Source organism: Protopterus annectens, chromosome 5.part0, assembly GCF_019279795.1.
Source record: "Protopterus annectens isolate FY-2018-M chromosome 5.part0, PAN1.0, whole genome shotgun sequence".
Lineage (NCBI taxonomy): Eukaryota > Metazoa > Chordata > Ceratodontiformes > Protopteridae > Protopterus > Protopterus annectens.
Window position 1 is genome coordinate 27,254,905 of NC_056735.1, and position 19,363 is coordinate 27,274,267.

The 19,363-nt window shown below is 36.9% G+C and overlaps 1 protein-coding gene across 1 annotated transcript in view; it reads right to left on the reverse strand.

The window, feature by feature from the left end:
• LOC122802456 overlaps nucleotides 1-19,082 on the reverse strand; it is a gene marked incomplete in the record, with an annotated part of 745,162 nt that extends 726,080 nt beyond the window's left edge. The window contains 1 exon segment of the mRNA XM_044072077.1: nucleotides 18,716-19,082. Coding sequence (XP_043928012.1) covers nucleotides 18,716-18,806 — 91 coding nt within the window.
• Between the last annotated feature and the right edge of the window lie 281 nt (nucleotides 19,083-19,363).

Consider the following 19,363-nt stretch of genomic DNA (forward strand, 5'->3'; position numbering starts at 1 on the left):
ATTGCTCAGATCTGGTCCAGCTTATGGAAGTCATAAAACAATTACAAACTTCTATTCCTTCTACAGAGACTAACAAACCATGCTTCTTACAGACATTACATCTCTGGCTTCATTCAAAACTATGAGATAACATCTTTATGGCCTAGGCCCAGTAATTTAATTTTCTTACTATTTTCCAAATTTTGCTGAAGCTAAGTTAACATCTTCGCTTCCAGTATCCTTTGTTAACACACACACATATATATATATATATATATATATATATATATATATATATATATATATATTTAATTTGGTTACAATACAGCCAGGACTCACTGTTGGTACATTTTTAACACAATCAACTTTGCAAATTAATTTTAAACACAAGCATCTGTACAAATCAGTTTGATATTCAAGTGGCATATGATTATTTACTAAATTCCTTCTAGCTGCGTTGGTATATGTTACACATCTGCTACTCTACTTCTCCTGGCATAGCTGCCAATACCTCACATTGTCACATGTGACATCAGCAGAACTTGCCGGAGAGAAATTTGTTTTACAGGTATTACCCCACCTTTGTAACAAGGTTCCTATTCTTGTTATACAAAGCTCCTCATTTGCTCTATTTAAGAGTAATTTGGAATATTGGCTGGGTAACTGGAATTTCACCCTGGGGGTTCCACAGGGGTCTCTCTTGGACAGGCACAATAAGTGCAGATTTTAGTGTCTGCTTGAACTAGACATCATTGGGAACATGGGTTGAACTTGGCTAGGCTTTTAAGGGCCCTTGGGCCATTAGCTTAGTAACCTCTTAAGATCATATGATCCTATGATCAGTGTAACCAAAAACAATTAACCCTTATTTAAGAGAAAGCCATTAGAACAGATGATGATGTTTACCATCTAATGGATGATACTCACATGAAGATGTTTATTAAAGCATTTGTATAATTCACAATTCAAAGCAGTCACGTGTCTCTAAGTTTTTACTATTTTTTCTTTAATGTCCATCCATTTCTAGTTGCTTGTCTCTTCAAATTAGACAAGAACCAGTCGATTTATTTTGGTTTATCCAAAAGTTTTTTTCTTCTGTGTGAATTCCAAAGCATGTTTTCAGACATTAAACTTTTTTTGTCCTTCATGTAGAAAAATCCTAATTTTTGCCAGAAAAAAAAATGAGTTGAGACTTAATATTCAGTTTCTTTAAACTTTTTATAAATGGGATACATGCCTTTCTTTTTGTCATAACAAATAAAGAATAATCATTATCAAATCTGATGGTATTTTCTTTCATTCTTATTGGAATGTTTGCCCCTGCTGTCTTCAAAATCAAATCCTTATACGGACTGGAAAGAAATCTAACAATTAATGATCTTTGAGAAGATGATTTTTTTTTAAGAAGAATTCAAAAGGGATCTATGAGTTCTCTCTATACCAAAAGAGAATACTTCAGGTAAGTTCAGAATTTTAGGCAACCGGTTATTTAAAAAAACTGTACCACACTGTCCCCTTCTTCTTTCTTCAGAATTCCATATATCCTGATGTTATGTCTTCTAAATCTACTCTCTAAGTCTTCTGTTTTCTCCAAAAGTAACGTATTTTGTTTGAGAACAAATTCAATATGGTTTTCATGTTCTGCTATTCTTCCATTCAAGTCATTAACTGCTCCTTCTATTGCTGAAACGTGCAATGACTGTTGTTTTATGACATTGTTCAATAAATCCATTTCTTTCTTATGTTCTTCTTTTATACCATCCATTTTTATCTCTGGTTTATCAATTTTCAGCAAACGATCCTGGATACTACTTAAAACTGACTGTAACTCTTTCTTTACTGAGTTTTCTTGAGAACTAGCTTTAGAGTGGCTCATTTTAACAAATCACTTGGCATTGTTGTGACTGCAGTGGTGGTGCAGCGGTAGTGTTGTCGCCTCACAGTAAGACGTTGTTCTGTTCGATTCTCTGCTACAGCGTCTTCTGTGTGGAGACATGTGTGAATGGGCGTACCTTCATTGAAGGTTGTGCATCAGGGCTGGCAACTCGGCACATAAAAATCTACTGCCAATCATTAGCGGACCGAAGTTCCGCTGTGGCAACCCATAACCAGGAAAAGATGAAAGACACAACAATTTGGTATTGTTGTGACAGGAAAATGATACAGAAAAATCACAAAACTTGATTTTTCTTAAAGAAACTCTTGTACAAATACTGACATATTAGGACTATTAGTCATCAAGAATATTAACTGAGTTTTGATATAAAATCCTGCCAGAATGTTTGAAAAGAAGTAGAGCAAAATGTCAGTGCTTCTAACAGGTCACCATCTTGGCCACGCCCCGTCTGAACACATCCTTAATGTAATCAGCCTATCGGTACAGATCTTATTAGTTAGTGTGAATAGGCATATTCCTGTGTTGTCTACAGGTGTTAAAATCCCTCACTGAGTAAATGCAGAAACCTGAATAATATTCAGTAGTTGACTTGACTATTACCACAAATAGTACAGTTAACAATTTGTCATCCTCAGTGGTTACTTGTCATTAGGTGGTCTAAACTGATAAGTAGCATTTTATTGGTACGGCATTGATGTTGGTCTTAAAGTCTAATGCTGAATTTACCATCACTCTGAAGTCCCTATATTCTTCAACACTTTTAAATATATTTCCATTTATAGCATAATTCCATTTATGTTGTTTTGTATGTAATATAGCATGTGTTAATATTAAACTGAATTTCATTCTTCTTTATTCATGTGTTTAACAAATACTTTTATAGTTTTTCAACATCTCCTGATTCTTAATTGAAGTCACCAGGGCATCAATCTTGACATCATCTGAATCCAACAAAGATCTGATGTTGTTACTTTCTGCTGAATTCATAGTTCACATTTTCAATGATTTTCCTGTGATATTTCGTTTTTCTAGAGTTTGCCCCAGGTTTTGAATTCTACCATGCAACATGTTGCTTGGCTTTACTTGAGGTTATACTTGACAGTGAAACATTTCCTGTTATTAGGTTTTCTAGTGTGAAACACACTGTCCCAAATTTCTTCAGCTGATAAAGTTTCTTGTCTGTCTTTTCAGTTCCGTAATGTCAATTCTGATCCTATAGGCTCACACTGAGCTTTGTAACATAATATGCGTCTCTTTTTTAATTCTGCTGTTAAGTATTTAATCTGGCTATTCATGCTACAGTTATATTGTATGAAGATCCTAACAGGGGACATGTTTCTTATTTTTAGAACTTACCTAGGCAATACATATTCAATATGTTATCCCATCTGGGACTGAACTTTGCACACTTACTATATTCATTTTATGTAGCAGTGGTTTGAATAACCTTTGGTCAGTTGTTTTAGAGGAACTAAAGTTATTATTCTTACAAGTAGAACTAAATAACTAACATCCATCTACAATCTCTTTTCCCATTTTGTTACGCATGGGGTTGAGATGTCACGTCAACAATGACAATCATCTACAGCCAAGGTTTGCACCACCAGGTGGCTAGCCTTGCTATGATACTTCCTCCATACTACAAACTCACACCATGGCCAATTTAGAGCCACCAGTTCACCTACTGTTTGTCTTTGGAATGTTAGAGGAAACCAGAACACCCAGAGGAAACCTATGCAAACACAAGCAGGACATGCAAACTTCACATAGAAGGCAACCCAACTCAGAATCAAACCAGGGAACATCTTGCTGTGAGGCAACAATGCTATCCCCTGTGCCACTGTGCCTAACTAACAAACTAACTAAAACATTTAGGTCCTTTTCCAGAATAATTTGTGATCTTGTCATGCTATTCCAGAATTTAGTAACAAATTCCATTTGCTATCCCAGTTTTAAGTTATGACTCTTCTAGAAGACTGCAAGTTTTATAGGTGTTTGCCCTCGCAGCACCCTTATAACCAGTAGTCTGTCTCAGGCCCTATTTAGTACTAGTGCACAATGTAATTGCTGGCTAACCTATACCATAACTCCCCCAGCCCCATGATTCTTTCCTGTAGTTGTGATATCCTATGTATCTTGAATGTTAACTACTGTGTTCTTTTCACTGCCCAATGCTGTCTTGAATTGCTATGACATGTTCTTTAAATAACATAGTCTCCAGCTGTAAAATACATTTTAGTTAAGCTGCTTGCATTACTTAAAAAAATAGCATTGCTATACTCATTTTGTTAACCTTTCTAACATTTTTGCAAGGGGTGTCCATCCCCTACCGTTGTCACCTGTAAAAATGTAATCCAATAATTGATGTACCTTGGAAGAGTGGAATGCTTCAAGGTATCTCAAGCTTTCTTATAGTCCACATTTGTGCTTGCATTTGCTCTGCTTTGAAAAACAAAGTTTCGGCATTCGTAATTTCAGTGAGCACACAGCAGGAATTTATTTGCTTGTAAATTTCTTAGGAACATGTAAGCAAGTCTAAAAAAATCTACCTATATACATTCGATTTTACATGGGTACAGAAACTTCTCAAGAAAGTTGTCAAGCAGAAACTTAGAGACTATTGAAAAAGAAAAGAAAATTTATTTAGACATTTTTAATTTGCAAACTGTCCTCTGAACATATTGATCACTACCGAATCATGTTCTGTTCCAACAGTGTCTTTCTTTATTTTTTTCTGATTTTCTCCCCACTAGGTTTCAGTCATCATCCCCATCCTGGTCAGACAGCACATTCATTCATTCTCTTTTCATCACTGATAGTCATCAGAGATGGTTTGAGGTTTTCTTGCTTTACAGGTCTTTCCTCATTCATTCAACAACGTGCCATGGGGGGGGGGGGGGTAATGCAAGAGTCTGGTAAGAGAGGAGTTCCTCTCACATCCCAAAAGGTTTCCCTCCAAGCAGCCCTGTCCCTCCCATTGCATTAATGATGGTTTCCCCAGTCTCCACTAACAAAATCATACCATCTCTGCATGGTCACAAATGTGCAACCCTCCCCAGCCTACTCGGGGAGAAATGAGTGAGATATGTCCTTTCACTTCATATGTCCTTCCTGGATCCTCCAGTATGGGTTACTCTGCCACTGAGAGGGTCATCACAGAGGTGAAAGATGGCAAACCTCCTATAGCTGAGACATGTGAGTGAGTGAGTGAGTGAGTGAGTGAGTGAGTGAGTGAGTGGGTGAGTGAGTGAGTGAGTGAGTGAGTGAGTGAGTGAGTGAGTGAGTGAGTGAGTGAGTGAGTGAGTGAGTGAGTGAGTGAGTGAGTGAGTCAAAAACCTAAACCAAAAAATACCATCAAAAACTGTATATGCAGTCAATGGCTACAGAATATCAGCAACAGAAAAATGTACTGAGGAAAGGTTATACTGTACCTGAAAGCTTTGCGGAATTGTGTTTTGAGATATTAAAGTTATTTTCTCCTGACTTTGTGGATCTGGCTTTTTTTGTTTTCCTGTTTTTGACTGAGTGAGTCAGCCAGTGAGTGAGTGAGTGAGTAAGTGACTGAGTGACTGAGTGAGTGCATGTGTGGCTAAGAAGGAATTTCACAAAAACACCTATTTTAGGTTACTGTTTCAGTTTGAAGAAAATGAAAACTAATAGCAAGATTATAAATTTGAAGTTGATTTAATGTAATATATATATATATATATATATATATATATATATATATATATATATATATATATATATATATATATACATACTGACACTGTTCAAAATACATTGTAGTAAAATACTACATTTAAGTATTGCCATTCTGAGTTAATGGAGATAGTACACAAAACGCAAATGACAGGGCAGTACTTGGTCATAGTATGGTGAGAAAGAGCAGATTTGTTAAAGATAAGTCTTGGATACACAAATAAATCTCACCAACACAGACCTCTCTTGCTATTTTGGTACGGAAGTAATACAAACATGCTTTTTACCTCTTAAAATGATATAGTAGAATCAGGACTGCAAAGAAGATTAAAATGTTATCAAATGCATTTTTTACTATCAGTACCTTACTGAGTACAAGGTGTGATTAGACTTCTCGAGCCTGTCAGACCCCCAACCACCTGCTTAAAACATTTGAGATAGTGACTTTATTGTAGCATGTATAATCTCAGGACATACTTAATATTCAGACATTTAGACTAACTCTAAGGGTCACATTCCAAAAGAGATGTTCTCAACATAAATCTGCTAAGGTTAGTGAATAGTCCTTTTTTTTGTCTGCCCTAATTCCGTAAGACTTGGACTTGGTGTAAGTGATTGACACTTCATTCTAAGGCCTATTTATAAATAGGTGTACACTGGGGACAGATTCCAAAAGTTCTTTTCTCAGTCCAAGTACAACGTATAGATACGTATGCAAGTATAGAGTACAATGCCCCATTTGGTATTTACCTCACAAAAAAACATCTGCAACAGCTGGAAAGGTTGCAGAAATACCTCACTAAAAGAATCGGAGGCCTAAAGCAGATGCCCTATGCTGACCATCTAAAAAAACTCCAGATATACTCTGTGGCATATTGTCTACTCAGAGGCGATCTCTACTTAACATACAAGGCCAGGTCAAACCCTGACCTGTTGGACATGCTCCACTTAAAGAAATCCCAATCCCTCAGAGCCACATGCTCCAGGGATCTAAACCTTGCCATCACAACAAACAAAACATGCTGGAGGGATAGGTTCCTGAACCAGAGACTCCCCATACTCTGGAATAGACTGCCCATGCATGTCAACAGAGTGCCTCTTTGGCCCTCTTCAAAAGGACCTTGACAATAGGATGGGAGATAGGAAATTCACCCTGGGGATCACGTCAGTCACCCTGCTAGACAGGGGTCCGGGGAAGTAAATATTGTGGGAAGAAATATCCAGGGAATTGTTATGGCTTGGCTTGTATAGGCCCAAGGGCCAATAGCCTAGTACCAAACTATGAGCCTATTAACCTATAACTCGTCACTTATACTGAGAGCAAGCCTTTTGGAATTGGGCCTTATGACTCACACTTAGTGTTTACTATGCTCTGTTTCTGTAATAATAAGGAAATTTTGAAGTAAACAAATTATACCTACTCCTTCCTAAAATGTTTCATAGTGGCTTGTATATCATTTGTAAAGTAATGTATATCAATATTCAGGTAACTTTCTGATGTCAAAATATACTAGGAAATATTCTGCACTATAGAAAGATATTTATCAAAATGCAGTCTAGAATTACATTTCAACAAACTATAGAAATGTGGTAATTTCCATATCTCTCCCTCTCCCCCATAGCACAATGCAAATGATTCAGACTGATTACAAGTGTATTACCTAATCCTCCTTTGATCGTACTAACTCCTAGTATCTCACTCATTTTCTCTCAAGTTAAACATCCTGTTATTATGATTATATAATCTCATATATTCTAACTGTTTAAAAAACACAAAAAGAAAAATCTAGCAAAGCTAGACTTTCTACTGCAACCTCTTGCATCAGAGGCAGCATGAAATATATGCAAATGAATATTAGGTGCTTCAACTAAATGGCAATTCTGAATATACATGACTTGTTCTTTTAAGTCTATTTATAGACAATTTCAAGCCAATAAAGCCAAGCCCCTCTAGCTGTGGGCATACATATTTCTACCTTCTTACAGCATCATCAGCACAGCATAAGAAAAATGTTTGACTTTTGGAAACACAGGCTTGTCATACCCAACTGATATCCATCAACATTAAGGTCTCTACAAAATATCACAACTAACAAATTGAAACAATGAGTAAAAAGGACACACATAGGTTCATAGGTTCATAGGTTCATACTAGGCTATCTGCCCAAGGGCATTTATAAGCCTAGCCCATAGTTATGTGGCTTTCGCCACCCCTTTAGTTTGAATAAAACTATGCCTATTATTTTGCTGTGCCTCTGTCAAGCAGTGACACTGAAGTAATCCCTGGGGTATATCTGCGATCTCCCATCCATTGGTCAAGATTCCTCTTGAACAAGGCCAGTGAGGTGATCTGGCTCACATGTACCGGGATTTTGTTCCACAGCATAGGGAGTCTCTGGGTGATGAATTTGTCCCTCCAGCACGTTCTATTAATAACCGTGTCAAGGTTTAAGTCTCCGCCCTTGTGGTTCTGAGGATCTAGATTTTTGAGGTGAAGCATATTCATCAAATCTGGGTTTGACATGGCCTTATATGTCAGGCACAGGTCACCTCTGAGCAAGCGGTATGAGACTGAATAGAGCTGGAGTTCTTTCAGTCGGGCAGCATAAGACATATTTTTGAGACCCTTTATCCTTTTGGTGAGGAACTTTTGGGGCCTTTCCAGCTGCTGCAGGTGTCGGGTCAGATACATTCCGAATGGGGCATTGTACTCAATCATAGGTCTAATGAGTGATGAGTACAGGGGACGATGACCTCCCTTGATCTAGATGTGAATCCCTTCATGATCAGGTGGGCAATGTAGAAGGTTTTCCTAACTACTTTAGCAACATGAGTGTCAAACGAAAGGCTACTGTCAACCTGGGTCCCCAGATCCCTGATGACTTCTTCTGTGCTCAATGGATTGCCACCTATATGGTAGCTAGGGGTAACCTTGTTTTTCCCGAAGGGTATGACTATGCATTTCTTGGCGTTTAACTTTAGGCCATGGCTCTGGCACCAGTTATCCATTTCTGTGAGGCCCTTCTGAAGGATATCTGTGTCAGATGTGTTTTCGACTATGGCCCAGTTTGCAGTCATCTGCAAACTTTGTCAGCCATAACCCTCCTGTGTTTGCTTGTACTTCAGAAAAGTAGATGCCGAACAAGAGTGGACCCAGGACTGAGCCCTGTGGGACACCACTTGTGACAGGCTTTGAGTCTGACATAGCTCCAGCAACTCTGACCCTGTGGGTTCTGTCACTTAGCCAGTTTGCAACCCATCTTGTGATGTATGAGTTTACATTCAAGCTGATGAGTTTTTCGATGATACCTGAGTGGGGTATTGTGTCGAAGGCCTTTGCCAGGTCGAGGTAGGCTGTATGGACTGCCTTTCCCTCATCAATGGCCTTGGTGACTGTCTCGAAAAAGTCAACCAAGTTTAAAAGGCATGATCTGCCTTTGACAAAGCCAAACTGAGTTGGATCCAAAGTCTGCAAGTTCCCTATGTCTTTATTTATGAGTTCCATTATGATCCTCTCCATGGCTTTGCAGATAAGGCTTGTCAAGCTAATGGGACGGTAATTGCCAGGGTCAGTGGAGGCACCGCCCTTGTGAAGTGGGACCACAGTCGCCATGCGCCACTCCTTGGCACGTATCCTGAGGTGAGGCTAAGATTAAACAGCTGTCCTAACTGCGGGTTTAATTCCTCATTGAGTTCATGGAGCACACAGCTGGGGACACCATACCGGCCCATGGCTGCTGTGTTTTTGCCTTGGAGAGGGCAGTTCTCACCTGGGCATTGGATATGTTTGGGGGCTACAATCCTCTGGTATAGATATCTCTCCTTTTGGGGGGACTTTGCACTGAACCTGTCAGCCAGTATGTTGGCAATGTGTGTAGGTTCAGTAATCTTCACATCATTTTGGACTAATTCTGAGCATATCTGGGAGTTTCCTCCTAGGTTTCTAACATAGCTAAAGAAGGCCTTATGATTGTCTTTTGAGTCCTTGGCGATTTTTCTCTCAAAATTTGCCTTGGATGATTTTATGAGAGCTCTTAGTTTTTTACTTATAATGATCAAAGGTGTCTTACCTTTCAAGGATTTTGCTCTATCTTGTAGTAGCTTCCTCCTTTTGTTGTAGAGCTTGTTTATGGCTGGGGTCCACCAGACTGGACGCTTGCCTTTGGTACAAAGAGTCTAGGAAAACCAATTGGTTAAAACCACAAAAAGAAAACTCTAGCAAAGTTAGACTTTCCACTGTGTAATACCTTAAAACTCTTGTTTGCATTACTCACCCTGTTTAGAATTAGTTCTAATGCTTTGATTCATTTGCCAACTTCAGATGTTTAAATCAAATCAAATAAAATTAAGTGATAAATAATATCATTGGGTATTGTTTTGGAGAGCTTTTTTTCATTTTAAACTTCCTGCACGTTTTGTAGGCAAACATTTGTTATATTTTAATTTTCACATATACAGTGACATTTGATGTCTGTTATTAAAATTCTAGTGTTGTATGTTATCTGCAAAGTGCTATTGTTTGTAGGAATGAATCCAGGATAGGGAGAATGATTCTGTGACAGTTGTATAATGCCTGAGAGAAAGAAAGGTTGCATTAGCTAAGCTGAATAACGTGTTGCTGCACAGACAATTAACAGATTTTGATTCATAAGACTCTGAGCATTTACTATCCTTGTAAATACCTCTATCAAAGTACATGTGGTGTATCTTATACTATTTTGAAGCCACCAAGGAAAAGAGATAAAGTTTTAAGTTGTTTATTGAGTTATAAAGAAGGTAACAGACACAGAAGATTTGGAATATGGAAATGGACTAAACTGGTTGCTGATTTACTCACTTAAAGTGAGGGGGTGAGGTTATGAAGTACACTTTTGCTTGGAAAATATACAGCAAAAGTGTATAAACCGAAGAGAAGGTGAAGGCAAAGAAAATATGGCATGTTAGAAGACCAAACATCATAAAGGACGTGAAGAAATGCTTTTATGTAAATAGTGCTGAGGGGTACTAAAATGTATCATTCAAAAAAGGATCAATGAATTATTCATGTAAACATCTTACAAGTTACATATAAAATATAGATACGTACAGATGCAGCTGATACATTGAAATGAAGAAATAGAGGGGTCGGGGAGAGTTGGTTGCATGAAATGTATTGGATGGAACTAAGAGCAAAATATATAGAGTGGAAAGTCCTTTTTACCCATCACCATGCTATCATCACCATAGTAATAGTCACTACCACCCACCAACTACCCACTATCAGTATCATAGAGACCCTAGATGCAGATGTCAAAACAATTTTCTGTATACACTTCTTACATAAACTGCCATACTGGATTACAAATGTAAACATGCCTCTAATAATTTAAAATACTTTCTAGAATAGACACAGGCAAGTCTATTCAAGAAGGCATTTTAAATTATTAGTCGCATAAGGAACCACTCATGTGGCTATAATGGTTGGATCTAACACCATATTTTATGAATATCTGCAGCTGGGTTTGCCGGAGCAATAGAGGAGTAACTGGCAAACAGATTTTCATATCAAATGGCTAGCATGACTGATACTTAAATAAGGAATTACTCACTTAGCACAGCGCATTTTAACTCTCAGATTACAGTTGTGAAGTGCAACAATGTAGTGCTTAAAGGAATGCCTTTAAATTATTTGTTTGTTTATTTTATTTATTATTTATTTATTTGTTTATTGACATTTGATTACCAAGAAAGTCCGACTGGGTAGAAGTCTATTTTCACTGGATTCTTGGGGAGAAAAGCTCTAAATTATTGCAAAAGATTTTAAGAACAATAATTTTACAACCTTCAAAAATAAAACAAAAACATCTGGAGTCTAAATAATTATAACAAATTAGACGTAATATAAAAACATTGGTTAAGATCGATACAAGTTATATGACAATCATTTAATATTTATAGAAATTTTAGACCGTTTGTAGAGAAATTAAACATAATACAATACAATTTAAACAATGTAATACAAACAGGAATTGCAATGTGAGGTCAAGGAAAAAGAGGCTTATGGTATAATTATAGAGAAAGTCAGGGAAGAGAATTTGATAGAATTAAGGAAGTAAGTGAAGAAGGGAAAGTAAGGAGGTATAAGGAATGAAAAGGGACTTGTTCACATCTAAGGATATAGTTTATCCTGGTTTTGAGCAATTTACATTTTTTTTTACATTATTTACATTTGTTTACTGACACAGTCTGACTGGGCACCATTCCTTTTCAGTAGAGGTCCAGGAATATAACCTCCATAAAAATTTAATAAACCAGAAAATAAAAGAACATGTAAACATCTTACAAGTTACATATAAAATATAGATAAGTACAGATTCATGTACAAGCATAGTTAAAATATAACAATATGATATTTTACAGTCACACCAGCTTATTCCTTAACTAACTCCTGTTCAGTAGTTAATGGGAGAAGCAATGAAAATATGCTAGATTCACAACAGGAATAAGCAAGATAACCAAGTTTTTATATAGAAAAAAAGGACATGTTACACTTTATTCTTTAGGAAGGTACAGCTAGACACAGTAATTTTACTGCGGGTACAATATTTTAACAGTAATGTATAAGAGATCTATATAGATTTATTGAATTTTAAATATTAAGTCCTAACTATGCGGAGTGTCTATCTGTCAGAACTGTTCTTTGTAAATTATTAAAAAAAAAAAACAAAATCAGGATTAGTTCTAAGACACAATGCATTGTTAAAGAGATACTGTATTGTGCAGGTGTTCAGGTGTAGTTTATGCACAGCACTGTTCATACCCTAACGTGAAGAAACATAGCAGGTGTGAATAAATCCCTATAGTATAGCTTCATAAGTAAGTGCTAAGCTAGCTACCCTTGCAGAGTTATGGCTAACCAATTTCCATTTTTTTGTGTTCAAAATAACCTATCCTATTTGGTTATAGATTGACCTTACCCACCCCATGGCTAATAGTTATTTATTACCCCTAATAACGATAACAGGGATTATGCCATAGATAATTTGAGGGGACTCACACATGGGAAAAACTATTTAGGAGCTGTTTGTGTCCATTAGAAGTACAGGGGGCATGCCTGGGATAAATATTTTGTTTCCCATCCATATATCTAAGTTGCACTTGGAAATGGACAGTGATAAACTTTGTTTTATGTGAATCGGGAGTCTGTAACACAGCATCAGTATCTGTTACAAAATATACTTGTCCCTCCAAACCATTCTGTTGATGTTGCAGAAAAGGTCTAGATCCTTAGACTGAGTAATTTCAATGCCATTTGACTGGCTGATGTGTAGTAAATCCATCAGTAATTTGTAAGAGGATGCCTTGTATGTAAGACAAAGGTCACTTCTTGGCAGTCTGTAGGATGCTGAGTATAGCAACAGGGCTTATAGTCACTCTATACAGAGCATGTTGTTTAGGCCTTGTATCCATTAAGTAAGGTATCTGTGTGGGCATTCCAGTTGTTGCATGTGTCTGGACAGATACATGACAAAGGGGGTATTACATTCAATGTTTGACCTAAAAGCTCACAGTATAGAAGGACTTCCTCACAACAATAGACATATGTTGGTCTAAAGTTAGGTTACTGTCCACATATGTTCCCAAATCCTGAATAACTGGGTCAACTCTTAAGGAAGTATTGTCATTGTGGTAGCTCCGTAGGGTAGATGATTTCCCAAAGGATACAATAATGCATTTTTGGGCATTTAGTTTCAGACCATGATTTTGACACCAGTTATTTATTTGAGGCAAACCTTCATGCAAGATCATTTGGGCATGCTCCTAGCTTACAGTCATTGCAAACTTAGTCAGCCAGAATGTGTTGGCATTGTTTTTAGTTCAGAAAATTTCCTTGATGACATTGTACAGGAGTGTTTTTTTCTGTATGATTTATTGTAAATGTTATCTTGATAATAGTTTGTTTAGTTGCAAATAAGATTTCTTAACTGTTGTATGTAAAATTTATAAACTCACTGTGGAGCTTTTCTCCCTGGGTCTCCACTGAAAATGAGCCAAATGCTCAGTTGGACTAACCCGGTCAACAAATGTAAAATAAAATAATAAAAAATAAAGAAAAGTAGATGGCAAACAAGAGAGGTCCTAGCACAGGATCTTTGGGCACTCCGCTGGTGACTGGTCACTTTGTGGATGTTAATTCCCTTATTTTGTTTATCTGCATCCTACCTGTGAGCCAACTGACAATCTAGCAGGTGACACAGGGATTTATTTCACTTTTCTACTATGCCTGAGTGGGTAATTGTGTCAAAAGCTTTGGCTAGTTTGAGGTATGGGACATGTTCCATTTTGCTTTCATCCATTTCTTTGGTGACCTTTTCAAATAAATCCAGCAGGTTGAGTAAGCATGACCTACCTTTGATGAATCCAAACTGAGACAGGACCAGTGTTTGGAGTGTCTCTTATGTCCTGATTGATTAATTACATAATAAGTCATTCCATGGCTTTGCATATGAGGCTAGTCAGATCCATGGTTTTGTAATTGTCTGGGTCTGTGGAAGGTCCTCCCTTATGGAGGGGAGTGACTGTAGCTGTTGTCCATTTGCTTGGTGCAAAACCTGTATGGAGGCTGAGTTTGAACAGTGTTGTTAGGGGTGTGGCTAAATCATGCTTCATGCTATTTAAGATGCATCCAGGGACATTGTTAGAATCCATCGATGCAGTATTTCTATATTTTTTATATGACTTAAGTCAGTCTTGAGGCTGAATGTTACTAAAAAACTAGACATCCCAATATTAATCCGTATTTAAACCACATACTTTTGCAATTATATGTTGCTTAGCAATTTAGTCAAGTCCGACACTTCATGACTTCAAGTGCCTTAGCGCACCACACCTGTCTTTGAAAAAACATTTCTTTACATTTCTGGCTGCATTTTTCATAGGGTTTTCTTGGCAGTAATACTGGAGAGAATTGCTGTTACCTTCTCCAGTGGACCACATGCAGACTATTGTCTCTGCTATGACTTGCCAGCCTTAAGTGGCCTTACATAGTATTGGTTATAGCTTCAGTGATTTATAAAAATGCCTTCAGCCCAAAATGGTAATGGTCCAGAAAGGGCCATTTGTCAACTGCAATTATGAAAGATCATTCGGTCTGCATCCATTTATTCTTTTCATGTATTCTGTAACCTGCCCATTTGATTCACTTCCTTCTCAGTTAAAAATGTCTGTTTGCTTCATGGTAACTAGAATTGTGTAACCCTGTATCCTTTTTATAACTAGTACTATATATGCTTTGTCCATAATGCTAAATATCCTTGTTATCTGTAAATGTACATGACGTTGCTTTATTGTTAAACTAGCATTCTTTAATCCTATGGACTTCTGCAAAGGATATGTTCATGTCCATCACCTGGGTAACCCAAGTCTTCAATTAACCATCGTTATCTTTCTTTTGCACTGACCACTGTTTTGCAATAATGTAAAACTTGTCTAGCCTACTGAAATTGTCATCATTCTGTAGCTGCTGTTGTTGCTCTCTTTTGGCTTTTCCCGGTTAGGGGTCACCACAGAGGAACTCCAGTCTGCTAATGATTGGCAGTAGATTTTGACCAATGCCGAGGTGCCAGCTCAACGTTCAACCTTCAACAAAGGCACGCCCATTTACGCATGTCTTTCGAACGCCTACCCAACCGCGAGGAGGACATGCAGACTCCACACAGAAGGCACTCCCCACACTCCATCCGAGAATCAAACGGGAGAACCTCTTGCTGTGAGGCAACAACGCTACTGCTGCACCACCGCGGACGACATCATTCTGTATCTGCTAATATTTTTAAAATGTTAACAAAATTGTGATAACTGCATTTTTTAAATTGTTTGAATGTTCTTTTTCTTTCTTTTTTGTTTTTCTTCTATGGAGAGTTTCTCCCTGGGCCTCCCCTGAAAAGGAATCTTTTAGGACCAGCCATACCATCCTGGTAAACAAATGCAATAAATAAAAAAACAAATAACTAAACACATAAATATATAAATAATGTATATGGCCATTAAATGTTGTGTCAGTAATGCCCTCCCCTGCACTACACCATGTCTTATGATAGCAGTGATATTTTATTATACACAAGTCTTGTGTTAAGTTTTATGTTTTTAAATCTTATGCATTTACTGGTCTTATGATTGTAAAGTTATTTTGTTAGCAATCATTCTTGCATTATGCTTTTCATATTTGCATCCCACCTGTTATCCCTACTAAAATAAAGAATTATAAATGCTTTATGATTTATGTCTTCACCTAGATTTTAGTTGAACAGGGTTCACATATCAGTTGGCTTGCATAGTAGCAAACAAACTATAAATAACAAACTATAAATAACAAAAATAAATAAATAAACACATACATTTCACAACTAGTTGCGAACAGAGAATGACAAATAGAAATGCTGTTTTTTATGTAGATTTTAAGTCTTCCATATTTTTATAGTAATGTGAATTAGCATTTGCAGATCCATGGTATCCATTACTTTCTGTGCTGCTTTTCCCCAGCTAGACAGAGGATCATGTTCCAATATTATCCATTACCCTGCCCACTTTACGCAGGGAATATGCTACCAGCTTAAAAAAAAAATCTATGCATTTTATAGTAAAGCACCTTTCTTTGCTTGAATCTTGGCGATATTTTTTGTGGTAAAGATTCTGCTGATCCTGAATGGCCGAGTCATCAAATTTTTTCCCAGGAGAAAAAAATCGCTCATCCATACACAAAAAAACCCCACACTTTCAAACACTACAATGTGGGGGGCTTCCAAGCAATTTTTTTCCCCGGGGAAAAGTTGCTGACTCAGACGTTGAGGATTTTAGCAAGTCGATATTTCTGTGTCAACTAAGATGTATTCAGCAAACTTGTCTTTCTACACAGTAATATAGACCCGTTTTCCTCATAGTATCTGGTAGTCTCTTAACTAGCATTTCAATTACAAATTAGTTTTTTCATTCAGCCTTCTGTAACTCAGAAAAATAGAAAGACATGTGTCACAGTTCATGTAAAAGCCATGAGAATATTCTGATTTACATTGACAGCTTTAACTATACTGCAAATAATGGTGGCATGGTGTTAATATTTTATGCATAATTCTGTACATATTTTTCGGAACAGTTTCGTACATATGCTTATTAATTAATAAAGTCATTCATTTATTTGCACTTTTGTTATGTTATTTAGCAAAAAAAGAAAAAAAAAACAGTATGCGATAGTTACTTTTGTTTTTTATGTGGCGGTCAGAGTGGCTGGCTCAAGCCTGTATAAGGCTTCACCATGCATTATTCATGTCCTGCCTTGCTAGTTTGTGTGAATGATACACAGCACCTGTGGTCCAGATTATCTGTATCTTAAACTAGTAGCTTGGCTTCAGACCTTTATTTAATGGACTCCAAGGAGCTGTTTGATAGGGGAAGTAAAATCTCTGGACAAAAGGCTGGTGTGAAGGAACAGCAAAATGAAGATGCAGGAAAAATATACAGGCAGTCAGTACTGTAATATTTAGACATATGATAGTCAGACAGCTTCTAAAAATAAATAATGTGGCTACCATGTCATAGGGCTGGGTTAGCTCAAGGCTGCAGTCCTATGCCTTTCATAGATATAGCTAGCTGAAATACATTTAACCACTTCAGTTACCTTGCTGGAGTGGCCCAGACTACCTTGCTGCCAGCTCCCCAAACAATCTACAATAACACATCTGAATACAATGCACCCTCGTTTCTGTACTAAACCTTATAAAGGCTGTGAAGGCTGATTTTGGCTATAATACAATGTTGCAAATGTATCTATTTAATTGTACATCATAACTACCCTGCCTACACTTTGCAACCGTATTTGTTTAATTGTACATCATAACTACCCTGCCTACACTTTGTAAATGTATCTGTTTAATTGTACATCATAACTAGCCTGCCTACATTTTTTAAATGTATCTGTTTAATTGTACATCATAACTACCCTGCCTACATTTTGTAAATGTATCTGTTTAATTGTACATCATAACTGCCCTGCCTACACTTTGCCGAGGTCTTTCCCTGTTGCTTCATTACTAGCTCTGAACAATCGTCCATTGTGGTTTTCCATCACAATGTGCGGGAAATGCTTCCATTTCAAAACACTGTGTATGCTTGTTAGTAGAGTCTATGGCTGTGAAAAACTTACAAACAGGGAAAGGATACAATTTCTGTCCTTAATCATTTAATAATTTTGCTTCGGAATACATCCCGAGTGTGAATGCTCTACCTAAAAGAATATCTAGTAAACCTAAAGAAATGTAACAGAGTCCCTTCACTGACAGGATGGATTTTAGGAGTCACTTCCTGAGGATAGATGTTATGATGGCAGATTTAAAGTTAGCAAGAATCAGTTATGGCAATCTACCTGCAATTACCCCATGGAATTGACTTGTTAACTGATTCATACTGTACTAAAACTGCTAACATTCTTAGGTTTTATTGCAATGATTTTATGTTTAATGTTTCATAATTGCACATAACAGCAAATAAAACCTTAACTAATGGTTTTAAATTGCTGAGCATTATATTATAGTAAATAACATGCCCTATTATCTTGATTAACAATTAATTATGTGTACGAGTTGTAATAAATGTTACTTAGCATTTATTGTCAGACTGCATTATACATGGAATGGAAACATGCACTGAAATATCTCCAAAGAAATGAGTTTATGAATAGAAAACAAGCAAATAACATTTAGTGTTAAAGGGGCATAATGATTTGTGGGTTCTACTCCCACAGTAGGAAGATGCATTGCTGATGAAGGATAGGTTATGCACAAGTCATGCTGATGCAGAAATCAGACTGTAGGAATCCTTCCAAGCTAAATCTGAAAATGAACAGAGAGATGGATAAAAAAGAAGAGTATGTAGAGAAAGAATTAAAAAAAAATGCCTCCGTGTAACACTCAATGACGGTTCATATGTGGAAAGAAATACTCATTTTAACATACAAAATGACAACATCTTGCATTTTTATGCAGAGATACAGGACAATCCAAAGGCAAAGAATAGCTTCTGATACCATTTTCTCCAACATGTCCTCAGCATTTACGATTTGGTAGTGTGCTATTGTGTGAAGAAAAAAATAAAACAAAACCTTACCTGCCACTTCAGGAAACACTGACCACATAGCCATCTTGAGGGTAAAAAAAATAATCCATATAAGGTTCATTTCTGATTTTCTTAATCCCATTTGTTTGTGTTACTGTAAATTATGAAGCTGTCTCTTCATTCTTTGTGATTCATAAGTCTTCACTGCCTCGGCTATCAGTTTAACTTACTGTGGTAAAAGACAAACAGCAAAAACCGAATGTCCTCAAGTCACCGCCTCATGTTTACAATAGATTAGCCCAGAGAAGGTTGGAGTAAGTTTCTGACTGAACTCCTGTTTAGCTTGTCTCACAGCATGTAGCTTCCTGTGAAAGTGAAAAGTAACTATATTAGAGATGTTATATTGTGTACAGACTGTCACAAGGCTTCATTAGCACTAGGCTGAGTCAAGCAGCTCACTTCCCTCCTTGACTTTTCATATTTGAAATCAAGTTCTGTTTTTTTTTTTTTTTTTTATTTTTTTCATTACCAAAGAGATGAAAAGGACACAGTGCAACTCATATCAAGTGACCATATTGTGCTTATTTCTGTTGCACGTATATATTAAATAATAAGTAAATATTGCTCTTAATGCTACAGATTAAAGACAAATGGGGTATAAAATGTCACTTAGGCTGCACATGTTATATGGCAACAAAG